This window comes from Choloepus didactylus, chromosome 3, assembly GCF_015220235.1.
Source record: "Choloepus didactylus isolate mChoDid1 chromosome 3, mChoDid1.pri, whole genome shotgun sequence".
Lineage (NCBI taxonomy): Eukaryota > Metazoa > Chordata > Mammalia > Pilosa > Megalonychidae > Choloepus > Choloepus didactylus.
In genome coordinates this window covers 89,017,520-89,035,983 of record NC_051309.1, presented here as the reverse complement: position 1 = coordinate 89,035,983, position 18,464 = coordinate 89,017,520, and the positions used below count along the sequence as shown (strand labels likewise).

At 38.3% G+C, this 18,464-nt stretch overlaps 1 protein-coding gene across 3 annotated transcripts in view; it reads right to left on the bottom strand.

The window, feature by feature from the left end:
* Positions 1-1,507, bottom strand: part of COPS4 (COP9 signalosome subunit 4) — a 71,465-nt gene extending 69,958 nt beyond the window's left edge. The window contains exon 1 of one of the 3 annotated variants that reach the window (XM_037830128.1): positions 1,270-1,507. In XM_037830128.1, the coding sequence (XP_037686056.1) occupies positions 1,270-1,343 (74 nt within the window). In that variant the 5' untranslated portion in view covers positions 1,344-1,507. The remainder of the gene's footprint in view (positions 1-1,269) is intronic. The other 2 variants (XM_037830127.1, XM_037830126.1) reach the window with 2 other exon arrangements.
* Positions 1,508-18,464: the final 16,957 nt, after the last annotated feature.

Below are 18,464 nucleotides of genomic sequence, written 5' to 3'. Positions count from 1 at the left end.
TTATGGCACTTGCTATGCATTAGGTATTGTCCTAAGTGATATAAATGTGATATGAGTGTATACACACACATCCATTTTATCCTCAAACAATCCTATGAATAAGTCCTATAATTATTTCCATTTTCCTGATGAGGATATTGCTGCACAAAGTAGTTAAGCCCAAGATACACAGCTAAATTTCCCAATGATAAAAGCAGATTATATTTGCCACCAGAGAAAAGGCAGCACAACTTAGTTTAAAAAAAAAAAGTTAAAAATTCAATGTCCAGGTTAAGGAAGGAGTATCCCATTAACATAGATCAGAGTGGTCTACACTATCAGGATATAAGTATTAGGGTCAACTTCAGGGACATATTTTTAAGAGAATGCACATTTATTACAGAACAGGAGTGCTGAGAAATCTACAAAGGGAAAATGGGATGTTAAATGATTCATATACATTTTTACATATGTATGTTTTATGCATAGATACATTTATGTATGTATACATTTATGTATATATGTTTAACATTGATAAACAACTGCTTGCAGGCCAGTGAGGGACAAGCACATGTCACAAATTTTAACTTGGAGTGCACCTAAGCCTTTATATAAAGTCCAATAAAATTCCTGAACAATCCAAATTCTGGCAGTTACCAATCTAGACATACCGATCCACGTTATGAGGGCATTCCGCCTATATGCCAGAAATATATACCCCATTCTTCAAGGCAGTGGCGGAGACAGAGTACCAAAAACACAAGGACCCACAGAAAATGGTCAAGTGGTTCTGGACGACATGATAGCGGCCATACCTCCTTTGCCTATCAGCCCCAAGAAGCGATCTCCCCGGAAAACTCTGCATTGGAGCCCCGGAACATAAATGTCCCTCAGTTAAAAAAAAAAAAAGTCTCAGAAGAGCCAGAATTCGACGTGACGCCGGGCAGCTTGGGAAAAGGCACTTAGGGGACGCCGAGGCCCGGAAGGCAGTAGCCTCGCAGACCGCGCTTCTATAATCCCAAGACGACAGTAAAGATGCTATCAAGGACTGAACAGTCCTTGAACTGACTGTAATCCCAGATCTACGGCACCAAGGGGCCCTGCACAAGGTCCCCTCAAGCTTTCTACTGCTCCCAACATTTGCTTCTCCAACCGACCTCAGGCCCGCCCCCCTTGGTCGTCGGGCTAGCTCCTAGTCTCCTACCCGAGAGGCGCCGACAGTCCAAGAAGAATTTGTCTTGTCGCTTCCCTCCCCACCTCTTTACTCCCGTGCAACTAGGAAACACTCACTTGCCCGCCAGATCTTTATGAGAGCCGCTCGAATTCATGAGCTGAGCCAAATCCTGCCGCACGGCTGCCGCCATCTTTCTTCTAGTTCAGCCGCGGCTGGGAGAACCTCTCGCCGCCAAAAAGAAAACGAGTGTGGTCCTCCAGAGTGCAGTCAGAGGGCACATAAGATGCCACAGAGTAGCATCTGTGTTGGCCAGAGCGCCGAAGAAGAATGGGTGTAGGAGCCTGACCTAGCTCCGCCCCCAAGGCTGAGTGACGCGACTCTCCCCTTTACGTCAGAGGCCCGCGCAGGCCTCTCACAGGGTCAGGCTCGCCGGCTCCGACTTCAGATTGGCTAATAAACTCCACCAGTGTGTTGCTGGTGCAACTCCAGCAAGTGCCGGGTACTCTAAACTACCGCGTTTTTACTAAGTTCCGTGTCTCATGTAGATGGTTTACAGCTCCTCATTTAAGGCAGCGCTTTTGAAACTACCTGTGGTAAAGAATGAGGTTTTTTTTTACAGGCTGATACTTCTGTAAAATACAATGAAAATTGTCCGCATTTCCCCTCCCATTCTGTAACCTTTATATAAGTTGATCTTATATCCCAGGGTGTCCTGGGATAATTATTAATAACACGTTGTCCTGAACTAATTATTAATAACACCCCCTTTCACTCTAGAAACTATTCTATTTGGATGAAAAATTATATGGCCACTTGTAAGAGTAATTCAAATCGAAAAAGAAAAAAACATTTCCCTAGTGCAAAAAGGGAAAAAGACTTCCCCTGCACATTCCCTTTTCTTACAGCATTTTTAGAAAACTTAGTGTAAATCCTTTCTCTGCCCCTTTGAGATGTATGTAAATCTTCTTAAGAGCTAAATAAACCTTTTACCTGCTTTACAAACCAGGAATGTTTTTCTCAAGGACCTGGGTGCCTTCATTCTGAGATGTTAACACCAGGGAAGTTATTACCTAGTGTCTATTTCCATGGGAGTTTATTTGGGCGGGTGGCTCCAAATTCTAGCCATTTACCTATCAGAGAGAAAGGAGACATTTTATTATTCCCTTCTAGAGAGGAAATTAGCAAACACAAAGACCACCCCCAATCCCCAGGTGAATTTAAGATGAACTATGTTTAACAAATGTTGCTGTCAAGTGCCCTTACTCGAGGACTAATTGTTTATCTTGAGAACGTGTATTAGGTTGTATCTGCTTGGCTATATAAAAGGGTAGGATTTCTTTCTTTGCAATATCTTTGCGGATTACTTGTGATGCCTCACATTCTGGTTTTATGTTGATTCAATAATAAAATTGTTTTTCTCTTCTAACTTTGTGGAGAAGTTTTCTGGGTTGGGAGATTTCATTTTTAATTATTTTTCCCAACACATCCTACCTTCATATGTAGTTAAATTAATTACTCATATATCCTTATGGTATTTCTTTTTGCAAATACCAGCAAATAAATGTGTTTTAATTTCACCCTTCTTGCTTTCACAAAAGGTAGCACACTCTAATAAAAAATATTTTTTAAAGATACAAAAAAAAAGGTAGCACACCATATTATTGTTCTGTCCTTGCTTTAAAACAAACAAACAAACAAACAAACTTTTCTTGGAGATCTTACCATGTACGTACTGAGAATGTCCTCATTCTCTCTAGAGCTGGAAAGAATTACTAGTGAAGTGATGCCATAGTTGATGGCATCTACTGTATAGCTAGACCTATGCATAATTTTATATGCGTACAGGTATAATAAATTCTCAGAAGACAACTGAAAGGACACATGTGGTTAGAATTTTCATAGACATTGCCAATTGGTAAATTTAACCCTCTTACCAGCAATAAGGACTGCTATTTTTACAGCCTTGTCTACAGAGAATATCAAACTTCTGAATTTTTTTGCCATATTGATATGTGATAAAGGGCGTGCTCCAGCTCTTGGAAAAAGGGGGGTGAGGGAGAGAAGACCAGAACAAAAATTTCCTTTTAAGCAAGTAATGTGGAATTTGCACGTATCAATTTGGATCACATTTCACCGACAAGAACTTAGTCACATGACTATGTCTAGCAACAATGAGGCTGGAAATTTAGTTTCCTGTTGGGCAGCCTTGTGCCCAGGAAAAAAGAAAGAATGAATTTGGAGGGCCAATCAGTAGTCTCTACCACAATCTGGCCCTCTGACTACCTAAATATCCATATGTATCCTCACAGTAGAAAACCCTCACCCCCCTCTCAGAAACAGTTCAATTCCCCATGTAGTTTCTCTGGTAATATACAATCCTCTCCATCTGGTTGGGATGTGGCTCTTCATGGTTCAGAGACCTATACTAAAATACCAGTTATCTGTCTCACGCTCACATATACAATACAATAATGGAGCAGAGACATTGATAACCATAGTTAAAACTCAGAAATGGGAAGAAGGGGAATCACACTACTGGTGCATACTAATGATGGAATTCAGTTAGGCAGGAATTATGAATACCCATGCCTTGGCAGTGGAATTAGCTCCTTGATTAGAACCCAGTTCTGTTCTCTGGGAGGATCTGTAGACCCAAGCTTTGCTTCCTGGAGACAAGTAAGTGGATACTGGAGAGGATGCCCCTCTTTGGCATTAGAGCTTGGACAATTGAGGGCTTTTGTAGGCCAGACTTGTCAGTTGTGTTCTGTTTTGTTTTTTAAATACAATTCCAATGAATATTTAGTTAAGTTCTGACTATTTGCTTCCAGACAATTTCAGTTGTCAGAGACCACACCCAAAGTTCTTTCTAGAAGTTTTTAAACCTACCCTTTTTTCCTGGCTTCCATGTTGATTCATCGTTATGACCTGTTCTTAATAATGGCAGCCATGAAATGGTCTGAAATAATAGGCTTAGATGAGAAGAAAACTCTATTAATTTGATTTTTGCTTCAAGTTTATCTTTGTTTTCTGTTATTTGTTTGTTTGTTTGTTATTTTTTTGTTTGTCTGTGTTTGCCTAGAAGTTTGAAGGAGCTATGAGAAATGCTCTGAGGCAGGTCTTCCCCTGCTTTTTTAGGGGTTCAAAAGCATCTGGCTTTTTCTACTTGGTGAAGCCCCAGAACTTCTGGGCATTCTTTGCTTTTCTCATCCTGATTTTAAACTTGACTTGTTAATACCTTGGTGAAAGCACCAAGAAGCAGCTACACATACAAACTGGCTCTTTTCAGATATTTCCACTAGAGCTATGAGGTAGGGAGGGAGGTTAACTGCCTTCCTTATTATTATAGGCAGCAATTTTACTGTTTTTGACATGATAAGGCTTCTTCTTTCCAGCCTGCTCATTCTACCTGCACAACCACTAAAAAAATACTATATGTTTTTAGGTTTTACTTTATAACAGCAAGGAAAAACAAGGCTAGATGATCCTTGAGGTTCATTTTCCCCTTCCTTTCTGTGGCTTAGCAAAATTTAGCTGGGCACGTCAGAATTAACTCAAGGGAAAGAGCAAAAATCCTAGTTCTTTTTTTGCTATACAAAACCTTGAGTCCCAGCCCAAATCTACTGAATCAAAATCTTCAAGTGATGTTTGCACATTAAAGTTTGAGAAGCATGCTCTAGCAGACGTCAACTCCATTGATATCTGAACTCCTCTCCCTAAACTTTGGTCTAACAAAGCCATTTCCCTGGCCAAGAAAGCTCCCATTGTTACAAGGCCAACTAGATGGACTCTGTGCCCTCACAAATTCACTATAAATTTGCAAAGAAAGGCATCCTGGAGTTCTTTCCTTATACAATTTCTATTCCATTTCCACTGTGCCCAGCCCACATATACCTCTCTGTGGAGGAAAAGAAAGGGCATGGGTGATTGTGTATATTCTACTGCTTCTCTGCCCACTAATCCTTATTCTTTTTCCATGTGCTGCTAGTGCTGCATGACACTCTGTTGTAAAAGTCAACTTTTGTGTTTCCTGGCCTAGACCCAGAATTAACCATTTCTCCAAAACCTTCTGGTTATTTTTAGTGGAGAATGATATTTAAAGAGTACAATCTGAGCACTGGAGATGCTCATTGGTATTTTATTGGTCATTTTTGAGCCTTTTCAAATGACAAAGCTAGGAAATATATAAATATTTTAAGGATAAAATACCTCATGAGTTCAAAGAGATATTTCCAATTCCAATTTAGGACTATGGTGATTTTACTTAACTTCCTTCTTCTATACTACATCTGTATCTCTTTATTTCCACATCCTGATTCCTAGCTCACAAGTACCAAGTGGATGATAGAATCAGAATATCGTATAATTACTCGCGTTATTCATCCCACATTACACACACAACAGCCTGAGAATAAAAATACTTATACTACCACTCCCAATATGATAACTGAAAACAGTTAGATATTTTTTTGCATTTCTTCTCCCTATTTCCTGTCATGTTTCATGATTTTACCATATCTGTACTGTGAACACATAGAGCCATTAAAAGCTATACTTTCTCCCTTTTAATTCTCATTTAGTCTTAATTCTACAAATAATATCTATTTAATGCTCACCATCAGTTCTTATATTGTTGTCTCTTGTTATTTTGATTGTCTGAAGAGAGTGCTTTAATAGGTTTCTAAGGAAGGACTAATGGAAACATATTCTTTCATGTTCTAACGTGTTAGTAACAAACAGCTTTTGCCTATAACGTTTGAAAATCACTTTAGTTAGATATAATAATCCTTGACTCATATTTTCTTGATAATCTCAAGTATGTACTCCATTTTTTTTTGGCGTAAAGCATTGCTGAAAAATATCTGATGATTGTCTAATTTTCTTCTCCTTTTAAGTCACTTACATTTTTTCACCTAGGTGCCCAAGAGATTTTTTTCATCTTTTCTAAGGTCCAGTAATTTTATCAAAGAAAGCATTGATGTTGGTTGTTCTCAGTCAATATTCATATTTCAATATGAAATTTCAATTTTTTTCATTATTTTCTTTAATTAAAATTTTTCATACTTGTTCTATTCTTTTGGCTTCCTTATTCATAAACTAGTGTTATCTACATGTTAGACGTCCTTTGCCTATCTTTAATATTAGTTACCTTTCCTCAAAACCTTTTTCTTTTTCACTCCTTTTTAATTAAAAAAAAAGTCCTCCATTTCACTTTCTATTTCTCTTAAGGCATTATCTTGTTGTATTTATTCATTCTGGTTTCCTTCTGGTTTAGTCTTCATTTCAAAAATAATATTTTTACTTCTAAATCATTCCTGAGTCCTGAGTTTTTCTAATTCTTACTTGTTCTTCACGTCCTATATCATTTTCTTTTCAATTTAACTGGTATTAAAAATGTATCAATTTCTATTCAGTTTAACTAGTGATTACTTTCTCTTTTCTGACATTCATTATCAAACACATTCTTTCTAATATTATATGAGAACAAGTTTTTGGCTATTTCCTCCCATTCTGACACTTTAGTCCCCCACTGCTTCTTTATTCCAGCTCAACAAATAAAACTCTTAGAATATTCCACAACACAGTTGAGATCTTTAGAACATGTTTACTTCTGTTCTCCTTATCCTAATCCCCAGGTTTAACTGAGGTAGGTTGGTACTTTTTGTTCCATTCCAGCAATTTGGTTTTCCTTTGCAGCACGTCTCATTTATTTTAAGAATCCTTAATTTACCACTTGTGTTAGACAGTCACAGCTACATTATTATTCACTTATTGTGTTGGATGTATTATGTCCCTGAAAACGCCATTATCTTTTATGCAGTCTTGTGTGGGCAGGAAATGTATTGGTGTTGATTGGGTTGGAGACTTTTGATTGGATGTTTCCGTGAAGATGTGATCACTTAACTGTGGGTGAGATCTTTCATTGGATAATTTCCATGGAGTTGTGGCCCCACCCATTCAGCATGGGCCTTGATTAATTTACTAGAGCACTATATAAGCTCAGACAGGAAGAGGGAACTTGCTACAACCAAGAGGGACACTGAAGAACACACAGGATTGAGAGAGTTGCTGCAGATCAGAGACAGTTTGAAGAGGGCTCATGAAAGCAGACTCTTGCTCTGGAGAAGCAAAGAGAGAACAAATACCCCAAGAGCAACTGAGAGTGACATTTTGAAGAGGAGCTTTGGCCTAGAGTGGAATGTGCTGGGAGAAAGCCATTTTGAAACCAGAACTTGGAGCAGATGCCAGCCACGTGCCTTCCCAGCTAACAGATTTTCCGGATGCCATTGGCCATCCTCCAGCGAAGGTACCTGATTGTTGATGCATTACCTTGGACACTTTATGGCCTTAAGACTGTAACTGGGTAACCAAATAGACTCCCTTTATAAAAGCTGATCCATTTCTGGTATTTTGCAAGAAGGCAGCATTAGCAAACTAGAACATTTATATTACTATATAAATTCACAATTCATTACTTCCTACAAATTTCTCTTCTCTTCATCTTAACATCTTTGTATGCAGTCTCTCTTCTGGCTGCTTTATTGTTTTAGTAGCATTCCCTCTTAAGTGATCCCTAAGGTCCTGTATATGGGTAACATATTTTGTATCTGTACATATTCACAAATATCATTTGATTACCCTGACAGCTGGATTGAATTTTGGCTGAGCTGCTATCCCTTTCCCTTAGTGACCTATAAATGTTACACCACAGTTTTCTAGGTTCCAGGATTTCAAATGAGAAATACAATGGCAGTGATTTCTTTGTCTCCCTCTCTCCTTCCCTCCCATCCTCCCTTCCTTGTTTCTTTTTCTTCTCTTCCCTTCTCTTTTTATTTAATAGAACATTTATTTTGAATTAAGTGATTTCATTATGAAACATAGTCTTAAACAAAAATAGAAATCAGTATGAAATAAAATATTAAAATATCTTTCCCTCAAAGCCTTTTGTAACCATAAATGCAACACAAGAGTCAGGGGTTCAGAAGAATACAAGAATACAGACTTCCCAAAGAGCAAATAACTAGTCCATATTTCAGAGTCCCAGGCTCCATAAAAAATCACCTACAAACCATTTTTAAGATGTCAACAACCTGTTCTATTTGCTTTGAATTCTCTTCCTTCTCTTCTTCTTCCACTTCTTCTCTTTCCCCTCCTCCTCCTTTTTTCCTCTCCATCTCCTCTTCTTCCTTCCCTTCTCCCTACTTCTTCTCCTCCCTTGTTCTTTCTACATGGAAGTTTGTTTTTTTTATTTTTTTATTTAATTTTATTAAGATGGTTCATATATTATACAGTTAACCAAAGATCCAAAGTGCACAATCAGTTGCCCACAGTGCCATCATACAGCTATGCATCCATCACAATTAATTTTTTTTCCAATTTTTAGAACATTTTTATTATTCCAGGAAAGAAATAAAGACGAAAAAAAAAACTCAATTCCTCCCATACCCCTAACCACTCCCCATCCATTATTGACTAATAGTATTGGTATAGTACATTTGTTACTGTTGGTGAAAGAGTGTTAAAATACTGTTAACTATAGTACACAGTTTGCAATAAGTATATAATTTTCCCCATATACCTCTCTATTATTAATTTCTACTTATAGTGTCATATACTTGTTCTAGTTCATGAAAGAGATTTCTAATATTTGTATAGTTAATCATGGACATTGTCCACCTCAAGATTCACCGTTTTATATATTCCCATCTTTCAACCTCCAACTTTCCTTCTGGTGACATACGTGACTCTAAGCTTCCCCTTTCCACCACATTCACATGCCATTCAGCACTGTCAGTTATTCTCACAATAATGTGCTACTGTTACCTCTGTCCACTTCCAAACACTTAGGCTCAACCTAATTGAACATTCTACTCACAATAAGCAGCCACTCCCCATTCTTTAGCCTCATTCTATATCCTGGTAACTTATATTTCATCTCTATGAGTTTACATATTATAATTAGCTCATATCAGTGAGACCACGCAATATTTGTCCTTATGTGTCTGACTCATTTCACTCAATGTAGTGCCCTTAAGTTTTCCTCATCAACTAGTTTTTTTTTTAGATGGTTTTGTTCACCCACCATACTTTCCATCCTAAGTAAACAATCAATGGTTCCTTGTATAGTCACATTTTTATGAATTCACCACCATCACCACTATCTATATAAGGATATCTCCATTTCTTCCACAAAGAAGGAGAAAGAGTCAAAGAAGGTAGAGAGAAAAAAGAAAAAGAAAAAGAAGGAAAAAAAACCATGACAGCTAAAAAGCAACAAAAGGAAAGACAGAATTAAACTAAAGTAGAATAAAAGAGTCAGACAAATCACCAATGCCAAGAGTACCATACACCTCCCTGATGTACCCCCCTTATAGGATTTAGCTTTGGTATATTGCCTTTGTTACATTAAAGGAAGCATAAACCAAAGTTTCTGTTAACTATAGTCTCTAGTTTGCATTGATTGTATTTTTTCCCCAATACCACCCTATTTTTAACACCTTACAAGGTTGACATTTATTTGTTCTCCCTCATATAAAAACATATTTGTACATTTTATCACAATTGTTGAACACTCTAGGTTTCACTGAGTTATACAGCACCAGTCTTTATCCTTCCTCTTTCCTTCTGGTGTCCCACATGTGCCTAACCTTCCTCTTTCAACCATACTCACCGTCATCTTTGTTCAGTGTATTTACATTGCTGTGCTATCATCACCCAAAATTGTGCTCCAAACCTCTCACTCCTGTCTTTTCCTATCTGTCTGTAGTGCTCCCTTTAGTATTTCCTGTGGAGCAGGTATCTTGTTCACAAACTCTCTTATTGTCTGTTTGTCAGAGAATATTTTAAACTCTCCCTCATATTTGAAAGACAGTTTTGCCACATATAGGATTCTTGGTTGGTGGTTTCTCTCTTTCAGTATCTTAAATATATCACCCCACTTCCTTCTTGCCTCCATGGTTTCTATTGAGAAATCTGTACATAGTCTTATCAAACCTTTGTATGTGATGGATCACTTTTCTCTTGCTGCTTCCAGGATTCTCTTTATCTTTGATGTTTGATAATCTGATTATTAAGTGTCTTGGCATAGGCCTATTCAGATTTATTCTCTTTGGGGTAGACTGCACTTCTTGGATCTGTAATTTTATGTCTCTCATAAGAGATGGGAAATTTTCATTGATTATTTCCTTTATTATTGCTTTTGCCCCTTTTCCCTTCTCTTCTCCTTCTGGGACACCCATGACATGTACATTCATGCACTTCATGTTGTCATTTAATTCCCTGAAACATTGCCCATATTTTTCCATTCATTTCCCTATCTGTTCTTCTGTGTGTAGAATTTCAGGTGTTTTGTTCTCCAGTTCCTGAGTGTTATCTTCTGCCTCTTGAGATTTGCTGTTGTATGTCTCCATTGTGTTTTTCATCTCTTGTGTCATGCCTTTCATTTCCATAGATTTTGCCAGTTGTTTTTTCAAGCTTTTGATTTCTACCTTATGTTCACCCAGTGTTTTCTTTATAGCCTTCATCTCTTTTGTTATATCTTCCCTGAACTCATTGATTTAGTTTTTTATTTGATTTAGCATATTTCTTTCAAAGTCTTTAATAGATTGTTTCATTAAAGTGAAACAATATCTCAACTGTATCTTAATTGAGGTGTAAGTTTGTTCCTTTGACTGGGTCGTATCTTCATTTTTCCTAGTGTAGATTGTAGTTTTCTGCTGTCTAGGAATCTGGTTTCCTTGGTTGCCCCAATCAGATTTTCCCAGATCAGCACAGGTTCAGGTCTCAGAATGAGGTTATATTCAGGGTATATCTTAAAAGAATGACAGACTTTCCTGTGAGGTCTCCAGTCACTGTGCTTTTCTTAACCTGCACAGCGGGTGGCACCTGTCACCCTGTCACTCCTGACTGGTGTAAGGAAATGTGGCTCCTTCAGTTTCTGTTTCTGTTTTCCCTGAGGTTCTGGGGTCTGGTTCTGAAGGGAAAGCTGGGCCCTACCTCCTTACTCTTAGGGAAGATACAGCCCCCCCCGGAGTTATCATCTGCATTTAAATAGTCACTCTGGATCTGTTATCTCCACCCCTGTCTGGGTCAGAGTGCTGCAAACTGAAAATGGCTGTGGCTCTCTCCTCTGAGCCCCTCAGGTTGAGAGAGAGGAAAAGGGACAGAAAGCCCCTTTTGGAGCCAGTACATGACCCCCCAGTTTCATCATTGGCCAGAGGTCAGATGTCCTCCCAGGACAGATGAGTCTTCTGGTGCTTTAAGGTCAGTCATCACTAAAAGCATCTGTCTACTTGTTGGGGGTTTGTAGCTTGTATTCAGCAGTCCACATTTGTTAATTAAAATCCCAGTTGGAGCTCAGCTAACCTATATTCACTCACTCAGAGAGTGACACTCTCTACCACAGTGAGGTTTTGCAGCTCAGACTGGCGTGGGGGGAGGGGGCTCTCGGTGTGGTTCTGCAGCTTTTACTTACAGATTTTATGCTGCAATTTCAAGCATTCCTCCCAATTCAGGTTGGTGTATGATGTGTTGACAGCCACAGTTGTCCCCCAATAGTTATTCCAAATTATTTACTAGTTGTTCCTGATTATTTATTAGCTGTTCCAGGGGACTGACTAAATTTCACTCCTCTCTATGCAACCATCTTGCTCCTCCTCTACATGGAAGTTTTTAAGATCATCTCTTCATAGTAATTTTTTAAAGCTATTAATAGGTGTGTCTTTTCTCACTGATCCCACCTGGAACTCAGTGATTCCTTTCATCAGCATATTCAACTCTCTATATAGGTCAGGATATTTTCTATTATTATTTGTTTATTTATTACTTTTTATCTGTTCCTTTCTCTCCTTCTGGAAATAGTCATATATTAGGTCTCTTATATTTATCTTCTTGTCTTGTTTATCATAATTTCTATTTCTGTATTTTTGCTCTGTATTGTGAGATATCTTTTCCACTTTTCTTTTCAAACCATTTAGCAAGATTTAATAATTCTCCTTCAATATTTCTTCTAAATGTGTTTTAAAATCATTTTTATATGTACTGTTATACAGGAATGTTTTATCTGCTTGATTTATAAAACCCCAAATGAAAATGAACCAAATGTCTATCAACAGGAGAATGTATAAACAAAGTGAGACATGTTCATTCAATAGAATACTACTCAGCATTAAAAAGGAAAGGGGAAAAAACCTACTGATACATGCAAAAATATAAATAATCTCAAAAATATATACTGATTGAAAGAATCCAAATGCAAATATATATAAAGCTCCATCTGTATAAAGTTCTGAATCAGATGAATCTGATCTAAGGTGATACAAATCAGATTAGAAGTTGCCTAGGAAGTGGGCAATGGGGAAGGGCAAGAATTTACTGGTATGGAAATAGTCTATAAACTGATGGGGCTGTGGGTTACACAGATGTATGGATTTATTAAAATACATTGAACTGTACACCTAAAATCTGTGTATTCCACTGAATGGAAATTATACGTCAATTTTAAAAGGGAAAAACACGTGTTTTTTGATTCATATTCTTGTATGTATTCAGTTCAGTCATCTTAAGTGTATTTATGTCTTTACATATTTATTTACTTTTTAAGTTGTCTTCTGTCTTTTCTAGCAGCTTACTTTTACTGGAAGCCAATTGTTCTCAATGTTCTATCTGTTCTTCTTTGTGACTGCTGAATTTTATAAAGTGCATTTTCATTTCCTTTGCCTATTTGTTAGCACTTATATGTGGCTGCAGGAGTACCTTAAGTGGGGCAATCTCATGGGTAGTGTATTGTTGAGGGTTCTCTAGGGAAACAGAACTGATAGGAGATTTGTGTGTGTGTGTATATATATATATATATATATATATATATATATATATATATATATATATACAATGTAAAATTATGAGATTTTTAAAAATAGAAATTGGCTCACATGACTTTAGGGATGGGCAAGTCAAAATTCTGTAGGGCAGGCTGCAAGTTGGGAACTCTGATAAAGGTTTTCAATGAATTCCCTAGGAGAATGTGGCTGTCTGAAGTAGAGTTGGAAATTCTCCCTTTTGACTGCTGAAATTATCATTTCTCCTTTTCAAGCCTTCCGTTGATTGGATGAGAGTTCTCTCATTGTTGAAGGCAATCTCCTCAGTTGATTGTAGATGTAAGAGGCCATAGATGCAGTCAACTTACTGATGATTTAAGTCTATGAAATATCCTCACAGTAACAATCAGTTCAGAGTGGTAAATAATGGGACCATTCGGCAATGGTTAATAAGATTTTACTCAAGCATTGGGAAAAGCAGAAGGAAATTACACATGCATGGTATGGAAGACCCGACATTGGTAGTGTGCTCATGGAAAGTAGGGCCTGTCCTCATCCTCCCAGGTGAATCATGATAGGTCTAGGCTAGGAGTCTGCAAACCTTTTCTGTAAAGGGCCAAATATTAAATATTTTAGACTTTGTGGGCCATATACAGTCTCTGTTGCATATTTTTCTTCTCTTTTTTTTTTTTTTTTTTTTTTACAACTTTTTAAAGTGTAAAAAAGCATTCTTAGCCTACTGGCTGTGTAAAAACAGGCCATGGGCTTGATTTGGCCTATAAGCCTTAATTTGCTGACCCCTGTTCTAGGCCATTTATGGTAATTCCATTCCCTTTTGCTAATGAATGATTTAAGGTTAGGTACATGGCCTAGGTCTGGCTAATGCAACATGTGAAGTTGGCACAGGCTTAACCTGTTAAAAGAAACGTGTGGTCGATTGTATCATGTCCCCCCAAAATACATGTTCAAGTCCTAACCACCCATCCTGAAGGTGTGGAATCATTTGTAAATAGGATCTTTGAAGTTCCTATTTAAGTGAGGCCTAATTGAATCAGGGTAGGCCTTAATCCAGGATGACCTTAATAGCAGAGGAAATCTAGACAGAGACACAGATGCCTGAGCAGGAAGAGTGTAAGTCATAGGAAAAGACTAGAGGAGATTACCATGGGACAGGCAGAGATTGATGGCCAACAAGCCACACACCAGAACGCCACAGACTTTGGAGAAAGCATGGCTTGCTAATACCTTGATTTTGGATTTCTAGCCTTCAAAACTATGAGACAATAAATTCTTTTTTTTCACCCACCCAATTTGTGGTGTTTGTTATAGCAGTTCTGGCACACTAGGATAAAGTGTATGGGAAGAAATACCTCTCTCCTGTGGCTGAGTATTGTGAAGAATAAAAGCAAAACATTGAGGATGGTGGCATAGAAAGGTGGCATGAATCAGTGTCTTTTAGGGCATCTTTGTTCTGTTGAATTTTTCAGGAAAGTCTTAGTTCTGGACTACTATTTATTTTATGAAATATAAAGATACTTAGGCAATATTGAGCTATTTTTATTTGGATTTTCTGTGACCTGCAGCTGAAAGCAGTCTAGTTACTAAATAGCTGTGGTAGGGGGCAGTCCTAGTGCAGCCTGTCTGTTGCCTTTCCTTGGACCCACAAATAAATCTTGTGCTCAGGACCTGGTGCATCAGCCTGGCAGGATAAAACACAAACTTCTAGTAGATAAAGGGACTGCCAATACCTTCACCTATTGTCTTGAGCATATGTATATATTCACTGGAGACAGTCTGACTCTGGTGGGCATGTTTTTTGACATCCAGCTCACACCCAGGTGATATAACTGTCCCTGGTGAGGAGGGAGCAGGGTTCCTCCACTATGACAGCACACAAACATGTATTGGACACAGATTAAGACCTGCTGCCTATGGGGAACTGATGACCAGTAGTGAAAATGACTTTGCTCTCTTTTCTATGTGAGTAAAATGTCTTTCCATCATAGCCCGTGCGAGTTGTGCTTTTGCTGGCGACCCCAACACCTGTCCTGTAGAGGGTTGGCATCCCTTTAGGTGTCTCTTCATTATAACTCTGTATCAGATATGTTTATGATAACTTTTTTTAAAATTCAATTTTATTGAGATGTATTCACATACCATACAATCATCCATGGTGTACAATTAACTGTTCACAGTACCATCTTATAGTTATGCATTCATCACCCCAATCTATTTTTGAACATTTTCCTTACACGAGAAAGAATCAGAATAAGACTAAAAAATAAAATTAAAAAAGAACAACCAAATCATCATCTCCCATCCCACCCTATTTTTCATTTAGTTTTTGTCCCCATTTTTCTACTCATCCATCCATACACTGGACAAAGGGAGTGCGATCCACAAGGTTTTCACAATCACACTGTCACCCTTTGTAAGCTATATTGTTATACAATCATCTTCAAGAGTCAAGGCTACTGGGTTGGAGTTTGGTAGTTTCAGGTATTTACTTCTAGCTATTCCAATATACTAAAACCTAAAAAGTGTTGTCTATATAGTACGTAAGAATGTCCACCAGAGTAACCTCTCGACTCCATTTGAAATCTCTCAGCCACTGAAGCTTTATTTCATTTCGTTTTGCATCCCCCTTTTGGTCAAGATGATGTTCTCAATCCCACAATGCCAGGTCCAGATTCATCCCCGGGAGTCATATCCTGCGTTGCCAGGGAGATTTACACCCCTGGGAGTCGGGTCCCATGTAGGGGGGAGGGCAGTGAGTTCACCCGCCAAGGTGCATACCACTACCTTTTAACTTCTGTATGACTATTGTCCTCAGAAACCTCCTTTATCTATTTATTTTAAAAGTTCTACTTCTCCCCCAACATTTTCATTGCCTGCTACTATCTCTAGTACTGTGATGTCTAGTACAGTATTAATTAGCCACATTGGGTATTTAATTTAAATTAATTAAATTAAAGAAAGAAAAAATTCAGTTTCTCAGCTGTACTAGCCACATTTTAAGTGCTTGATAGCCACATGCGACTAGTGCAGATACAGAACATTTCCACCACTGCAGAAAGTACCATTGGATAGAGCTGCTCTGCCATCTTCACCATTGTATTCCCAGTGCCTAGGAGAGTTCCTGGTATCTAGAAGATCAACAAATATTTGTTGAATAAGTGTTTTAAATTCATCTGGAAAAGCCATCATACAAATGTAAAGCAACAATTCTCTTCTGAAATAAAGATGCTTGAATAGCAGTAGCTCTTAAAGGCTAAACTGCTTTCTTTGAAAAAGTAAAATATATTTTAGACTGTATTGTAGCTTTGATTAATGCTAGCTTTCAGTCATTGTGTGCTTACTATATGCCATGCCCTGTTCTGCTTTACATGTGTTAATTCATTAATGTTCACAACCATCTTATGATGTATGCACTATTCTGAATTTACAGTGAAGAAGCAGAGGCAAGAAGAAAGTAACTTTCCCAACGACATACAACTCTTAGGTGGCAGGGCCATGGTTTGGGCCCAGAAAGTCTGGACAGAGGCCAAGCACTTAACTCGTAACATCAAGCTCTTTGAGATTATTTTGAATAAGGACCATTTGGTCTCTTCTTCCCAATTATTTATTTCACTTATTTATTTTTCTTATTTAATTGATTTAGCTAATACACCCTGAAAAATATTAAATAACAGCTACAATGGCCCTGCAACCTTGTCCAATTCCTGATTTTAATTTGAATGCCCCTGCTATTTCACTCTAATGTATGTATTCTGCCATCTTATGATGGTTACCCTTGATTTAATTAAGCAAATGTTCTTTTATTTCTAATTTAAAAAAAAAATTTAAATTCAAGAGTAGTTGTCAAATGTTATACATCTATAGAGAACATGTGGCTTTTCACTGTTAATCTAGTAAACTACTTGAGTAGATTTCTTAATGTTAAGCATCATTCCCGGAATAAACTCTACTTGGTATGAATTCTACTTTTTAATATGTTACTACATTTGATAACATCTTATTCTCAATTTTGTCTTTGTAGTCATACTGAGAAAGATAATTTCCCTTCTTTTTTTTTGGTGCTGTTTGTCTAAGGTTTTGGTATTAGAATTATGCTAGCCTTATAAAATAAACTGGCAAATTTCCTCCTTTTTTGTTTTTTTTGGGAGGGGGGGTAGGATTCTTTGTCTCCCTAAAATCCAGCTATTTAGGAATCCTATCTACCGCCCTTCTTTCTCCAGAGATGCCCCACAGAACCACCAATCATTTGACCACAAGGCTCTCACACTAGCTTTCAAGGCCCGTCATAAACTGGGCTCAACCTTAACTTATCCCCGGCAAAATCAATATATCACTCAACTTTCTCACGTTCCTTGCACATGGCACAGACCTTCCCACTTTCAAACTTTTACTAATTTCATGCCACTTGCCTTGCTAAATCCTAACCATTGAGTCTGGGTAGCGATTATATCAGAAAAGGTTTGAGACCTTGTAGCTACTCGACATTTTTCACTTCATTTAACCCTCAGAATCCTCGGAGGTTTTGTTATTTTTATTTTGTAGATGGGAAAAGAAACTTGATGAACATTATATACCAATAAGTGGAGGTATGAGAATTGAAAACCGGGACTGCTTGTTTCCAGAGTGACAGCTGCTGCACTACATCCTAAGTTTCACCTCCTCCATTGTGTTCCCAGGTTGGCTACTACCTCTCACAATGACCTATATGTCCTCCGTGCTCCATGAGCAGTTACAGACTGTACCACACCACTTAACTTTTAATCACACTTTTTTATTCCCCATTGTTTCGTCTGTTAGCTCTTGTCTCACCCAGAGCAGTTATTAACTGAATAATCTCTCAGCGCCTGTTTATCCGACTCAAAATTCGGACATCTTTCTCTTATCTTATAATAAAGGATATATTGAAAAATAAAATATGAAAGAAGGAAAAGGTGAAAAAATACAAAGAATGTTGATTGTTTTAGTCGTAGTTTTATATTGCAAAAGAGCAAAAAGTCCTTTTCAACATAGGTTTAACTGCGCGTGGTCTCCCACGGACTATTTAGCGACGCCTGCAAAATTGGTATCTAAAAACGAAGAGATGTGGCATTTGTGAATATTGATCACCTCCCCAATCCCACCCAAGAACGTCAAAAAGCGGCGGGATACTGGAAATCACACCGACAGCACTGACTTCGTTACACGGGAAGCTAGAATATTAGGCAGTCTCTTTTAAACCGCAGGAGCAATCTCGGCCCTCCCCTCCCAATCTCAGCCTAATGGAACGTTCCGTGCAAAAGCTTTGACAGAGCGCACAGCCGGAGTCACGTGGACCTGGAGCGTGCCCACGGCGCTTTGCGGAATGACGCGACTCGGGTTGCCAAGGGGAGGAGCAAGGCTCCGCGGAAGGGGCTGGGCGAGGGAAGCCGGCTGGGAAGGCGGGGCGGACGTAATGGAGGGGTGGGTGGAGAGGGGCGCGCGGGCGGGGAGGGCCCAGCGTA